General features: G+C 34.1%; 1 protein-coding gene across 1 annotated transcript in view; it reads left to right on the top strand.

The window, feature by feature from the left end:
* The window catches only part of MDGA2 (MAM domain containing glycosylphosphatidylinositol anchor 2), a 954,748-nt gene that overhangs the window by 679,903 nt on the left and 258,493 nt on the right, over nt 1-16,352 (top strand). Inside the window, exon 7 of the mRNA XM_036347018.1 lies at nt 12,035-12,364. Coding sequence (XP_036202911.1) covers nt 12,035-12,364 — 330 coding nt within the window. The remainder of the gene's footprint in view (nt 1-12,034; nt 12,365-16,352) is intronic.

Genomic DNA, 16,352 nt, shown 5'->3' with positions numbered 1-16,352 from the left:
TCCCTTTTTTCCTTACATTGACCCTCACAATCCTGCTCCCTGCCTGAGGCCTTCACTGCACTATTGTCAGTGTCCATGGTTAAGTCTTTGGTTAATCTCTTCCTTTGCCTCCCTCCTGACTCCTTCCCTCTGAGATCCTTCAGTCTGTTCCATGCTTCCATGTCTCTGGATCTATATCAATTACTGACCTTATCATCTAATCATTTCCTTTACGAAGAAGTTCAGATCACCTCTTGCAAAGCAAAAGTCATTGTTTCCTTCAAATGTGTCCTAACACTGAATTGGCTCATATCCAACAACTCTCTAAGTAATCTGATCAGTTAATTTAGCATTAGATATATTGTGGAACCATTTTTTTTCTTAACGTATACAAAAGTAGTGTTTTCACAAATGTTGGTACAATGTAGATCTCCTACCTTATCTCTGTCCACAGGTATTTTTCTCTCTTCTTCTTTATATAGTGTGTGTTCTGCTTTGGTTTTCTCCTTCCTAAGAGTACTTGATTCTTTTTTTTGTGTCAGTTAACACTTAGAGTATACATTTACACACAACCTTGAACACATTGCACACCCCACCAACAGGATCTTCCTGAGTCATTCTCATAGAATATACACTCATTTTTTTCTCCTGCTAAATACTTACCAACACACTATCTTTGGATTTATCTTTGAATTGAGCCTGAATACCTGTGCACTGGGATCATACCCCTTTGGTTCCTATATAAAATTGCTGTAATTAACTCACTTTGAGGAACAGATCAACAACTAGTCTTGTGAATTACATTGTTATGATCACCATAAGGATGTGGCTAAAAAAATGCTATTCATTGTATGTCTCATTTATGCAAGTTCAGAAGATAAATTCCATTCAGATCTTTGAACCAGGAATATTTATTTTGTTTTGTTTGAGGATTGGAGTATTTTTAACTCACATATGACATATGAAATTAGTTCTCTTTTTGCCTGTGTTGCTGTAAAAATCAGAGTCAATTTATGGCCTGACTACCAATTGTACAGGATGTGAAAACATTTCTGTACCAGCATCATTTGACCTTATCTCATTTGATTTTTCTGCCACAATTTTCTCACTTAAAAAAAAGGTGGGAAAGCTATAATATGTACTTCTAAAATGTCTTTTAAAGTATCCTAGAGTGAGGTAGGGATTTACTTTTATAAATGGAAATGTTATATTTGTTTTTATAATGCATTAACTTAATTTAGTTTTAGAGTCAGTCTTTTTCATGCCTCATTTAGCTGTACTGTCATCTGTTTGGTAACCCACAAATCCAGATCCTTGTCCTGTGGTCTATTATCAGAAACTCTAGAGCTAGTAGGCATTAAATATTAAATAGGCTTTACCATTTTGGAGAAAGCATAGTTTTAAAAAGGGTTTAAATTAATCTTTTTAACTCAAATACTCATGTGACATTTCATCTTTAAGCAGCATAATATTGTGTGTGTGTGTGTGTGTGCGTGTGTGTGTGTGTGTCTAGGTATGTGTGTGTCCTGTGCTGTAATCATAAGCATTATTTCCTTTGGTGTTTGAAACTGTAGCAGCAGATTTCCTAGATTGATCCTACTTTTGCTTATTTCAATAATGCACAATACAAAATGCAACTGTGTGAAAGGAAATTTGCACCAGACATTACAAAACAGCAAGGAAGACTCTATTCAAGACTTGAAATAGGGTTCAAGATCATTGCAATCAAGGAGGAAGATTAACTGAAATTCCACTGAATCAAGAGGCAGAAGGATTTTTAAATGCTGGGTAAAGTAATGAAAACATACTGGAACATGTTTGTGGGGGAGGTTAGTCAATATGATGAAGACAACTGTGCTTGCTAAGTAATCTTTTCACATTTCAAAGTTAGGCTCTTTCTCTCTTATAGAGGCTGAGAGATGGGTCCACTATCTCCTTCAATTATTACTTTCTAAAGTAATGGCTCACAGGTTCTCAGAAAGACATTTATCACAGTATTCTGGCTTCAGAATATTTACATCTCAAAGGGACTGAGACAGCTGGTGATCAGAGAAGCTGGGTGGGGCAGGGAAGAGGCAGCCGCCAGCAGCCACCTCTTCCCTGCCCCTCCCACCCTACCAACTGGTGTTCGGAGAAGTACCTGTATTTTTTTTTTCAAAGTACCTGTATTTTTAATAATTTCTTGACATGGTAAAAGAATTTTACATTACGATCCAAGGGTGGTGGGATGAGGAGAAGGAGCAGCAGAAAAATCCAACAAACAAAAAGGGAAACAGAAATGCATGGTGGAAGGGATTTGAAGGATGGGTAGGGGCATTGCCTAACTAAAATGCAATTGGTTTGTTACTGAGTACTATTCATGGGAAGACAGCATCCTGACTCCTTCTCTATACAGCATATTGGGAGTAAAAATGATGCATCCAGGAGGAAATATGATTAGGGGTTGGAAGACAGACAGGGAAAGAAGAAGTCAGAAATAGACACTGAGAGAATCACTGGCTGGCTGGCTGCAAATACTGACTCTCCAGTAGTGATAGAATAAAAAAGTGGGGGATATCTCTGGAAGATTCAAGAGATAGGGGGCAACTTTTCTATGGTTTTGACTTGTCCAGCAGATTTCCACATACACACATGTACACAGCTATGTTTGCATGCACACACATATACACATAACCGACTGCCCTCCCTGGAAGCACAGAAGAAGAAGAAGCCGCCAGAAGAAGAAGCCACCCACCTTTGGTCCAGGCGCCAGAGCCTGCAGCTGGCTGCAGCCCAGGAGACAGACAAGCCATCCACCCAAGGTCTCAGGCTGCAGCCACCCGGAGAATCTGCCAGCGCCTGTGGTCCAGGGTGCCAGCGCCTGTGGCCAGGGAAATAGGTTCCCTCTTCTCCTACTGCAGTCATTACTCCAATATTCCCCTTCTGAATTTCTTTCCTCTGCCGCAACCCAACTCCACTTTTCATCGGAAGGTTTCGGAACAGAAGGAGCAGTGTTAAAAGCTTACATTTTTAAGCCGGTAAGGTTGGTACTTAAACATATAAATGGAAAACTAGAGTCCTTAAGGTAACAAAGGCTACAAAGGACAGGGACATCGCATGACCTATTATATTCAGCAATCCATATGGGGACTGAAAACTTTGCAATGATGACAATTAGTGAAGACATGAATCAACTAAAATAGTTGACAGGGACAATTCTTCCATCTTTGAAAATATCTACATCAAATCTGTTTAAATAGATTTTCATCTGCATAATGTAACACATTCTGACAAGACCACCACCACCACCAATGTGGTCAGTGTTGTGCCAATAAATGTTTAATAACTGAGGGACCACCCCCACCCCCCGAGTGCACAAATTTTTGTGCACCGGGCTACTAGTAATATATATATATTAATGTTATTTATTTAAATTTAAATGTTCATGGATCTGGTCAGAATGCTTTGTGTTTTAAGAAACAAACAAACAGAAACAGATAAACAAACAAATCTCTCATTTTCCCAAACATAGGCAGCAAAATGGAAGGCAGATTAAGGAAAAACCCAATGGTCTGCAATTATGGCAAAGTAATTTATAAAAATATTTCCTTATCAACAAATACTGACTTTGCACTTTTTGAATGACAGAATCCAAATGAACTAGAGAACTAGAAAAAGTCATGACAACTGAAATGCAAATGAGCTAAGTCAACTAATTTATTTATTTTCTTAAATATTATCTCATATTTTACCAGTTATAAGAATCAGTATAAAAGAGATTTTCAAGAAGGAGTAAATCTATAAAGTGATATGAAATGCAGATTTTAAGTGATATAAAAATGGAGAAAAACTGGAAATACCATTGTGTTCATTGGTTAAGAAGTAATTGCTAACCTTTGAAACTTCAATGCGAGAATAGTACCAGTGAAAAACCAGTGTGTAAACTGTCCAAATGAATGAGTTCATGATACAACAGGGGAGGCAACTGGTGTTTCACTATATTTTTTTAAATAAATATATGCTACAAATAATTTGAAAGATTATTAAAATTAAGAAAAATGTTATAAGTTTAGATGCAACTTAATTTTCTACTCTGAAAGTAAATATTATTTAAAAGAGAAAATATTTAAATTTCAAAAGAATGCAGAGCATCAGTATATAGTGAGAGAGGCTGACAGATGGAAGAATAATTTTGGAAAGGAGAAAGTCCACAGCTTTTGAGACAGAATATAAGGAAAACAAGAAAAGCAAAAAAAGATTTTTTGTTTCAGTTAGTCTCATTACTAATATTTTCACTGCTACACGATCAATGCCATAAATATTAAGGATGTACTACTTTCAAAAAGACTTCAAAAGAACTATATTTAGCACAGGTCTGAAGCTGCAGGCCATGTTATAGCTATTTCTACTCCTAGGTATTTAAAAACTAATAAATAAATATAATTTACCCTGGACTCATTCTCATTTCTCATAGTGAATGGTATTATTAAATTTGATAGAAAAAAATGAGCTTAACATACCTATTAATTTTAATTTCATATAACCAGTAAAGGTACTGATTAATATTCTCCTATTTAAATAATTGGTGCTAAGATATTATGCTATGTCAAATACCATTTACATAGTAGCCACACTATGAAAATGCTTATTTTTATTTATGACATTATATAGACTCTTTAATAATTCATGAACAGAAAATATTTTCTCCTTACTTAAGATAGGGCTGAAATGATAATAATGGCAAAATAATAATGATGATGACAATGATATTTTAGTCCACTCTTCTCATTTTTCAAGGATGGACTTACATAAAAAGCAAAATTTGTGCCCATCTAAAAGATCCTTTCTTATTTTAGTTTCAACCCAAAATACTTATCTGTGGTTATTCTATTAAACAGGGACATTTAAGACAATTGGAATTCAATCATACCCTGCTTAGACAATTTGAATTGTTATAATTATCTTTGAGTATATTCACAAACTAAATAAAGCCTTGATACTTGTAGGGAGCGGCTCTAGAGTTAAGCCTCAAATTGACCTGTGGCAGAGCCACAAATAAGTCCCAGTTTAGAGGGCAGAGCCCTCTTAGCTTAATTAGGCTTAACTTTATAGCCCTCCCTAGTTCCTTCCTGGGTAGCTAAAGGGCTGTGGGAGGTGCAGCAAGTGCTGCCAAAACAAATGAAACTCACAAGAACATTGTAACTATGTTGACCACTACCTTGTTTTTCTCTGATTATAAAATAAAGCCTCAGCTTGCTGGCTGGATTCTTTTCTGTGGCCTCAACCAGGCACAGGAGATTCACTGAGCCCCAAATATTCTCTTTGTCTGTCTTTTCTTTAATCCTTCACTGGGCCCCCTCAGGATCACTGAACCCTTGGCCGTGCTGGCTCGGCACAGATACTTCATAATTAGATAGAACCCCAACTTCTTTTAAGCATCTAGTTCTGCATTCAGATTATCAGGGGCACCATTTTACATTAGTTTTCGGAAATGGGTGTAATGATGTTTTTGTTGTTGCTCTTGAATTTTTAACAAACTTTCATTCAGACTATAGATTGGCAATTGGAGTTGTTAGATAAAGGAAGTGAGTATAAGATAGCTAATAGTATATAAGGAAAAAAAAAGACCTCTACTCCTATCCATCCTGAAGCTTTAATACTTCTCATAAAAACACTTTAAGAGCTGTTATATAACATAAGGTATAAATAAACATTATTCTTATTTCTTCAAGCAACTAACAGCCTCTATCAATAATTGCAAATTACAGTGTATTTCTTTTCTATGCTATTTGCATATTTTAAAATGTGTGTTTCAAAGTGATAAATTAAATTTTACAAAATGCTGCTTGTCTGGGAAAGGAAACAGACACACTCTCCTTAGTGCAGAAAGGTGTATTAAATGCCTCTGAAATGTTTTATACATTCAGTGTGTTCTTAGGTGCATTTTAACTTAAATATCAAAATATTCCCCTGTTCAGTAGTTTCGAATCAAAAATTTTATTGTCATCGAAGAGTTGTATTTTGTCAATTATTTTGTAGTGCTCCTATGGAAATGTCTGAAATATCAAAAATGAAATTCAATATTAGAGTCTTTTCAATGATTCTCATCAACTGATACATTCTCTTACTTTATTCTGTGGGATTGTAGTACTGAAATATGTCCTACAAGTAAAGGGTTTTTGTAGATACTATCAGTCTCTGTAAGAGTATTGCAGTGTGCATGTCAGCATTTTCAAAACTCTGAAAAGTTCTGCAGAAAAGCAAATTTTCACTCATTTAGTAAATCCCCAACTTTCTTTAAACATGATACTCATAACCCTTTTCTGAAACAGGTTTTGGCAAATACTGTTTTAGATAGTTATGCTTAGATATGTTTTCTTCCTTGTGCATGAAATGCAGTCTTCTTTACAAAGCAGGACTGAGTAACAGTTACAGGACACATTTGAGAGCTGATGTCCCTGGCAAATCATATGACTAAGGCATTTAACAGCTGAGTTGTTTTTATTTTATTTTTGTCTTTACTTAATCCTCTTTTTCACATATATCCTCATATTAATACTTTGTTCAGCAAGTATCATTCTGCTCCCACACAACAAAGCCCATGAATCCTAGAGTATATCAAATCTCCTTTTCTTGCTATCCTATTTTCTATCATGGATCTCAGAACATAAGATGACCAAACCAAACAAAAAAGGAGGACATATCAGATTGAATGGTATCAACAGGAATCCATAGAGTTAATGCTTTGAAATGTCAAATTTTATTAAACTCAACCAAAACTATTGAATATCAACTATAACAAGGTACTGGGTTCAGGAGTTGGGATTATAAAGAAGACTGAGGCATGGCCTCACTCCCCAGGGGTCCACAATCTCTCTGAGAAGAAAGACAGGCATCTTATTATACCTGGACCATTTATATATACTATCCTTTACTATCTCTTAAGTTGCTTTACTGAAACAATGTATTTCCAAATGTTTATTCAATTGACATACAATTGGACTGGAAAATACTTCCACTCTAATATTTTTATTGTCATTAACAGAGAACTAATGAATAGAAAATCAATTTTTATTTATCTGATTGAGCTAACATATATATAATATTTCAGCAACATTTTGACAGTTTTCATGTCAACAAGAATCTTACTGAGATTGTAAGAAGTGGCATATTTGAATATTTCTAACTAATTTATCTACTTGGAATGGCGGTCAGCATTCACTCTGGGTCTCATCTTCTTTCTAAATAGGTTCTTGGCAGAGGTTCAAAAGCTGACACCTGATATGCCTGATCTCCAAAGAGAGGATTTCTCATTAAAATTTAGAAAATGTTAATGTCTTTTTTGTTCTATCTACACATTTTATTTTATTATGAAACTACTATGTGTTGTAGGGAGCATCTGACAATCAGTGAATTTTATACTCTTAAGTCTATAGCTACAGGCAACATACAATCTCACAGTCTCTTTTTTGCCTTTATCTGCACTGAGTTTGTATTCCTAGAAGCCATAAGCCTAGGCTTCTCCAGAGCTAATCGTCTCTCCTTCAGGCATAAACTGAAGAAGTAATCTCATTTTAAATAAAGAAATTTTTTATCCAAGTTGTAGACATTTACAGGCAAAAATCCACTTTTATCTCTAGGGTATGTTCAGCAGTAAACCCTACCTGGATCTTTGCAGTGGCCTTCCTTTTATACACAGGTTTCATTCTCCTCACACAGCACCTTTGTGGATCTCAAAGTAGAGGGACTTCAGTAAGTGCAATTTACAGTGTCCTCAAGAGTAACCTGTCTAAAGTGAATGTGGGCCAATTTGCTTTCAGTTTCCCATTATTAAAAAAAATGGGGCTATAGGTTATATTGCAATGTTTTCTAAATTGATTATCCAGAACAGAGGCTCAGTGTGATGCCAATTCTTTACATACTTTGCCAGACTAAACAAGTACCTTTGTGAGGTCCATCTATCACAATTTATGACACATTAAGCTAAATCTAATGTTCTCTCAGGCTGGTGTTAGGGGATTTTCAATATTCAAACTAAGAAATTGCATTTGGGGAAAGGGATTTCTCCTCTCTTTTCCATAGAATTTCTTTAATTCTGTAGTCTTGTTATGTACTATTGTACTTCTGTTATACTCTGGGATTAATCGCAGCTTGATTTTAAGCATTTGAAATCTTAACTGGTAGTAGGAAATGGCTTTAAATTAACATTGCATGAACTACTATAAATTGTTCACTGAAAAAGAGAATGTTTAATTATAAATGAAGGAACCTGCTTCCCAGTTGATTAACTATATTAAACACTTTATATTTTCAAAGCTCTACACTACTGCTAATAAGCTATTTCTCACAATGGTCACAGAGGGAGCCTAATACTATAACCCCCTATTTTTATAATTGGCGCACTTGACCCAAAAAAATAGATTGCCCATATTGGATCACATGGAAATGAAAAACTAGTATGAGGTTTCAAGTTCTTAATGTACCTGTGCCTAGTTTACAGAGTTATGCTCTTAGTTTTCTGAACAGCCAAAATAAATTAGAAAATGATTTTAACTGTCCTCTGTTACTATGGATAGGTACACACACACAAGCAGCACATGCCCCCCTCCCTTAGAATGTTACCATTCTGTGTACAAAACTGGATAGCTTATTATGGGATAGCACAAAACAAGCTGCACAAGATGGTTATCCAGCCAAAGGACCCGTGCTGCTTATTCTGAGCTTCCTTGATCACTTGCAGGACTCATTTGTCCCTCTTCCCCTTTAGAATCTGTCATTTGATAGACTAATATGATTGCCTTTGGCCGAATTATAAAATTATCTGACTCTGAGATCAACAAATGAGTTCATTCTTTAAAGCTCACTTGATTATATTGTTTTCTATAAAAATATAATTAAATCATACTTAATTTTATTCATTGATTGATTATTAGATTTGTAATTTTAATATTTTTACTTTGAATTTTCAGTTATTTTTATGAATAAGACAGTCCATAATATAAAATATTGATATTAATTTTATGTTTTTTATTAATTTTATGCTTTGAATTGTTTAATAGTTTAAACCTAATTCGTGTGATGAGTTTCCAGGTTTCTCAATGTCAGTATCACCTTAATATGTCACTATGCCTAAAATAGGGCTAGAAAGCATAACTGCCTAGTTAATCAATATTAGTCAACAATGGAAATTTCAGGGTTTTTTATTGTGTAGTTACATGGCAGCTGACACATAACTTTGAATTAAATTTATTCTAAATATGCTGGCAAATGAAGCAATTGTTAAAGTAGCATAGATTTTTTTTAACTTTAAAAATAATGAATTGCTTGTTTAAAATTTTTATTTAGGTCTATCACTTCTCTATAGAAACAGGATAGAAAAGTTTTTTACCAAATCAAAGGAATCTCTTCATTTAAATGTTATAATGCTAACCAAAGTAAATGCTCCTTGAAATACTGCTTTTAGATCTCTTTTTAAAAGAAGAAAGATAATCTGCCTGGCTGGATGGTTCCATTGGTTGGAGTGTCTCCCCTACACCAAAAGGTGATGGGTTTTGATTCCTGGTCAGGGCACATGTCCAGGTTTCAGGTTGAATCCCTAATGCCCTGACACATGTGGGAGGCAACTGATTGATGTTTCTCTCACATTTCTGTTTCTCTCTCTTTCTCACCCTTCTTCTCCCTAAAATCATTTTTTTAAAAAGGATGTTCTATGTGCTATAGAACTCCAATTACATTTGAATTATATATGCACAATATTATACACCAAATATAGTAGCCAGATATAGATATTTTAGCACATTTCCCTTTCTACTAAAAATCATATTTTAGTGCCTATTAAAATATAAATATATGACTGTAGATAATATAATGCAATAATTTCTCCTAATTTTATCCTAGAGCCATTTACTAATAAAGACATGATTAGGAACAACTAAGCTTCATAAATTGTATTTTATTGTGGAAACAAACAATATGACAATATGATTTAAATATTTGTCTTTTGGTGTTTTCATTAAGACTGAAGCTTTGTTCATTTTGTAAAGAATACTTTGGTGGATGCCTCTCTGAGATTCAAACTTATTCACACTTATAAAACATTTCACATCATGCAGTATGTAGTTTTTCTTGACATAAGTATCATAAATGTTAGGCAGATAAATTGGACTATAATCTGTGAGTACATAATTTGCAATATGTGAGGGACAGGATTATGTTTATTTCTTTATCGCATGTAGTAAGTGTCTTGCCTAATGTCTATTCTTAAACAGGAACTCTATAAATATCTTTTGAACAAAAAGAAAGCAAGCAAACAAGCAAGACAGAAAGGAAAGAAAGAAAGAAAGAAAGAAAGAAAGAAAGAAAGAAAGAAAGAAAGAAAGAAAGGAAGGAAGGAAGAAAGAAAGATTGTTTTTGATGTTTGTTTATTTCTCATTAAGATGTAAACAAGAAAGCAGATAAAATATTTGGGACTCTAGAGTAAATAATGTTAAAAGCAAATATTTCTAAGATTTAAAAAGTGTATTAATCTTCAGTGCATTCTTTCATGGTTTTATATATTTCCATGGTGTTTCCAGGCCTTTATTAGACCAAATGAGAAAAATCTAGTTAAATTCAGGAAAGATATCCCAAAATACAATTAGAAGGCCTCCATTATTTGCAGGTTCTCTTTTTTGTCATTGTTGTTGTTAATTCTCACCTAAGGATTTTTTTTTCACTGATTTTTAGAGAGTGGAAGGGAAATAGAGAGAAATATATATGTGAGAGAGACACATCGATTGGTCGCCTTCACACACATCCTGACCAGGGCTGGGGATAGACCTGCAGCCAAGGTACATGCCCTTGACAGGAATCAAACCCAGGATACTTCAGTTCACAGGGCGATGCCCTTCCCACTGAGCCAAAGCCACAGGTTCTCTAAATTCACATCATTTTTACCATTGTCATTATAGAGTTAGGTTTATTGGTTAAAGTAAATAAAAAATTATTATTCTGATAATCATGTTTCACTGCATGTGCTTCATATCATCATATATAGATGATGATGTTAAGAGAGAGGGAAATGGGCAGGATATTTGAAAAGAGAAAAGTGTGTGCAGAAGAGAACCACTGCCATAAAAAAGAGCAAACTGTATTCCTTATTGTGTCCCTAGTGTAACTCAAAGTTCAGAACTGGAGCCCTCAGGAAACCAATAGATCTCCTCCAGAAGCCCTTGGTAGTCATCACTACTGGCCCAGGCTGCGAGAACAGCACTGAAGTTGCCCCAGAAAGCACTGCTGTAGGGATACAAACACAGCGGGCCTTCCAAGCCCCCTGCCAAGGTTCTTTTGGTCACATGCACAAGAGACTCAGCAAACAGTTTCAACAAGAAAACATCTATGTAAGGTGGAAGAGAGCAGTGACAGCGATGTTTTGAAAAAAAATTCCTTTTTAACTCAGGTTATTTCAATATATGAAAATGCTTCATGTTGTGAACTGACTTAATTCTTACAAATCTAGTTTTGGTCAGCATGTAGACTCAACTTTAGAAAATTTTCTTTAATGTGACATTTGTGCAATATTTGAGTTGTTTACAAAGTTTCGTAATTGAGGGATGAGATAAGTAGTGAATTAGCTTATTAAATATTATTATTTTAAACTCTAATTCATCATGACTTTATCTAAACAGATTACATTGTTCAAAGTTCAATAGCAACGGTGTTTATGTATCATGTATAGATTTAAAGCATTTTCACATCAATGGAAAATATTATCCAATTGATGTTTGAGAGCCTTGTGATTCCAAGAACTGAAATCAGTCTGTATGTGGAGAATTCCAAAGTAGCTTTGCTTGTTTTGCCAGCCTGTTACCAGATTGAATGATTGAATGGTTTAAAGTCTCTAAGTGACTTAGGTCTTTAGATTACTTCTAGATTATATAAGTTTTATTGATATGTACATTAATTGGAAATAATCAAGGTATATATATATATATAATTTATTTATTTACTTTATTTCAGCCCAGAGATAATTAGCTAGAGTGAATGAAATCCCTAGCATTGTGAAAGTAACACTATTTATGGAATTTTTATGTTTTAGCATTAAAAAAGGGACGGTTTTGGATCACACCAGATCCTTATCACAAAGATGACAACATCCAGATTGGGCGTGAGGTGAAAATATCTTGCCAAGTAGAAGCTGTTCCTTCTGAGGAGTTAACATTTAGTTGGTTTAAAAATGGCCGTCCACTAAGAAGCTCTGAACGGATGGTTATTACACAGACTGACCCAGATGTGTCTCCAGGAACAACAAACTTGGACATCATTGATTTGAAATTCACGGATTTTGGGACATACACATGTGTAGCATCTCTGAAGGGAGGAGGAATAGCTGATATCAGTATCGACGTTAACATATCCAGCAGCACAGGTAAGCATATTTATGATACCAAAGGTGTTCATGTTGAGAATAATTTCCTTACCTTTAGCAGATGAAATAGCTTCAGTCAGCCTATGAACTATCTTATTTTTTAAAGCTTCCTAAAAACAAATTCTAACCTTCTGAATTACCAATAAATATCATGTTAATTTCATGTTAGATTTACATGAAATTTTATAGACATAATGCAAATAAAATTAATAGCACTGGCTTTGATAGATGTAGGCTTCTAGGTTAAATAGTAGCCATTTGTTTGTTTCATTTTATTTTTATTTCATTAATGAGAAACCTTTATTGCACTCTAAAAGCACATTAATAAATTTAAACAAGAAATGTCTAGAGTTAAGGCATTTTTTTTTATAAATTTTAAACTAATGGAAACTACTGGGTCCTAGGAAGAAAATACTGAGAGGAATTTGAGTATTCAAATACAAGATATGTAACAAATGTATTTTCCACCAACAAATACCAAAGATAAAGATGTTAAAGTTGTATCAGATGTGACTTTCCAAAGAACCTTATGATAGAATCTCTTCACAGTGAGAATGATTAAATATAAAATTATTCTGGAATGCAAGTCCTTCTTTTGGGGGTTAAAAATGAAAACATGTTATCAAATTTCTCTCAATTAAATGCACATCTGCACACGATGAAAATTAAATGGCTTTTGTATAGGAGGACACAGTAACTTAACTCTCTGGACGTTTGAAAGCCTTGTGATTCCATGAACTGCAGTCAGTATGTATGTGGAGAATTCCAAAGTAGCTTTGCTTGTTTTGCCAACCTGTTACCAGATTGAATTGTAAGATTTTTATATGATCTTAGGGTGAATGATATGTGTTGTAAAGAGAACACAAGTGTAGTTAGCAGACATAGTCTGTCTTGAGGAAATTTAAATAGTCTTCTTTTCTAGTCAGGAAGCTTTTTGACTCTTGTATGGGATCAGATTGACCTGTGTGGGTTTTTGTTTTGTTTTGTTTTTCTCAGGTTCCAAATTGCAGTTTATACTGGATTGATTTTACTCCCTGAGGAATATACATCCAACTTTAGACTGACCAAATGTTCTTACTTTTCACCACTCTGCATTATTTCTAAGGGATATTTGATTTTTATCAGCCTCAATTAATATAAATGGTAGTCAGAGTGATGGGACAAATTTGGGGGAGGCAAGTGTCCTTTTCTATATAAACAATAACAATAACTATTTTTTTTAATATTTCAAAGTTGGTGCTAGCACTAGGGGATGGACTCAATTTAGGATATCTAATGGAAAGCTGTTGATACGTTCAGTCAGTCATTATTTGTATGTAGTCATTAAATCAGCAAAGAGCCTACTTGCCTACATCATTGCCCTAGGGCAGTGATGGCGAACCTATGACAAGCATGTCAGAGATGACACACGAACTCATTTTTTTGGTTGATTTTTCTTTGTTAAATGGCATTTAAATATATAAAATAAATATTAAAAATATAAGTCTTTGTTTTATTATGGTTGCAAATATCAAACAATTTCTAAATGTGACACAGCACCAGAGTTAAGTTAGGGTTTTTCAAAATGCTGTCACGCCAAGCTCAAAAGGTTTGCCATCACTGCCCTAGGGCCTAGGTGATATCTCACATATGATTTTTCCCATAAAGTAAGAATAATTTTGTAAGATCCAAGATCATTGTCCTTGTTTGTAAGGGTCAGTTTTACAGAATTTATGTACATTTAATTATAAGCATTGCTTTGTGTTGTTGGTTGTTTGTCTTGTTTTATTGCTTTTTTAAAATCAGTGACACAAACCTAGCTCCTATTTAACAAGACTCGTCAGGTGGAAAACAGTTCTTATACAGTTAAACATATACACAAGAGGGAGCACAGGATGGAGAAAAGAAAGGAGCATTATATAGTTATTCACAAAAATGAGCCCTAACATTCATTTCTAAATATATGTAATATTTTCTGTTTGAAACTGTATATTGTAAATTACAAAGTGGTGAAGATAACCAGCAGTGATTCAGGAAATTTTCAAAAATCCTAAAAGGAAAATGACACAAGATAATCATAAAAGCAGAAAATACTCAAGAATTGCCTCTTGATAATAATAAAAAATTACTTGTTATAGTTAAAGTTTCTTAACTGTTATCATTTGGTCTGATTACCAAAGGTTTAGAATATTGGAGATCAAGTAGCTATATTAAGTCCCCCTCCAACACACTGCCCTTTGCTGTCCCCACCACCACAGACAGACCTGGTTATTATCTGTCTCCTTTCTAGAGTAAAGTCCTCCATCAATGTAGGGACTTAACAGCATTGTTCACTGTAATCTCAGCATCTGGTACAATGCATGGTATTTAGTAGATACTCAGTAAATAATTATTAACTGAAGAGTTGAGCTAATCTGTAAATATAACTTTCCTTTTATATTTTCTTTCCTCCTCCTATTACCCCAGCAAGAGAGGCATTTGATATCTCTTTTCATGCTCTTGCTGAAATTTCCTACTGATTTTAAGAAATTATTCACTTGACCAATTAATATTATGGTTTCATGTAATCTCACTCTCATCAGCAGGTGTGGCTCCCTTATTTGTGGTGTCCAGTAAAATAAAAATTGGGTCCCTTGTTCAGAACTTGTTAAGAATTTCATGATGGCAACATGAGAGCATTAAAGCAAGCACAGGGCCCTTCTAAGAGTGACTGCACAGTGACATGCTCATGGGACTGGCCGGCACATGGGATTGTAGTTTGATAGAGGAGTCCTGAAAAAGTTGATGTTTAACCTAAAGGATGAGTCATTGAAGATGGTGACATATTCTGTCTTCATGCTGAAACTGGCTTTGGTGTTCCATTTTGCTTACGGTACAGTGGAATACCACAGTATAGTATAAAGATCTGTACATCTGAGATTGATTGATTTAATTGATATCAATAAAAATTATTTTATACCCACATAATAGAAGACGACACTTAAAGTAGTACTTTAATATAACATATAGAGATGTTCCTGGAGATAGAGCTTGCATGAACAAGCTATATAGCATATTGAGAAAATCTTGGATGATATCAATTCTATGAACCATATAGGATTCAGAAGAAATTACCACAAATTGGTGAGTGAAGTCAAAGAGAAGAATGTGTACTACTGTTAAGACATAAGTAAATATGTGGGGGCTTCTTAAATCTCAGATGTTTTGGTTTTACTATTATTATTTTAGGGAATTTAGAATTGATAAAATCTTCAGAGGTTTTCTTATGTGTTAAACATTTTCTTTATGGTAAATGTAAGCTACTCTTGGGTGATGTTTTAAATATTAAAAAAAATTATCAACTGTTTTCCATACAAAATCTTACATTGAAGAGACATATATGAAACTTATGAAGATAAGGATCAGATAGCAGAAGGACTTCTGCCTAATACAGTTTGAAAACCATTTTCTTAAATGATGAGCCACAGCTCTAGATATGTTTTTGAGGACTCTTAAAATTGAAATATGAAATATATCAGGAAGGTAAATTCTAATTTACATAATTACTAGAATATTTAAGAAACTATGATTTGATTTTAGAAAAACTTTGTAGAAAGAGCCTAGATGGGAGTTTGCCTCATGCATTTGATTGAATAATAAAAACTATGATATATGTAATGATAAATTATGTCTTATTTTCACACTAATTCAACAATAGAAGCATTTTCCTCCTAATTCTTTACTCATTCAAATTGTTTATTGTGATCATTTATTGTCTTGTCATTTTAAAATTTGTTTCTTGTAATTATTTTATTGCGTTACTGCTCTGTACCTGGCTCTGTGTCATATGGTGACAGAAAAAGAGGCCTTGTCCTTAAAGAGCATATGATCTAAGTTATCAAATTATTTAGTGGTCAGATGACTTAGAAATAAAGCACAGTATATAGTGGGATAGAAGCTGTTATTAAAGTTTCGTCAGACTTTTGTAGGAATTGTGAATGCTTTTGTCAATGTGGTCACAGGAAAGTTT

This window comes from Myotis myotis, unplaced genomic scaffold (assembly GCF_014108235.1).
Source record: "Myotis myotis isolate mMyoMyo1 unplaced genomic scaffold, mMyoMyo1.p scaffold_m19_p_1, whole genome shotgun sequence".
In the NCBI taxonomy this organism is placed as follows: domain Eukaryota; kingdom Metazoa; phylum Chordata; class Mammalia; order Chiroptera; family Vespertilionidae; genus Myotis; species Myotis myotis.
This window is presented reverse-complemented; position numbering and strand designations above follow the sequence as displayed.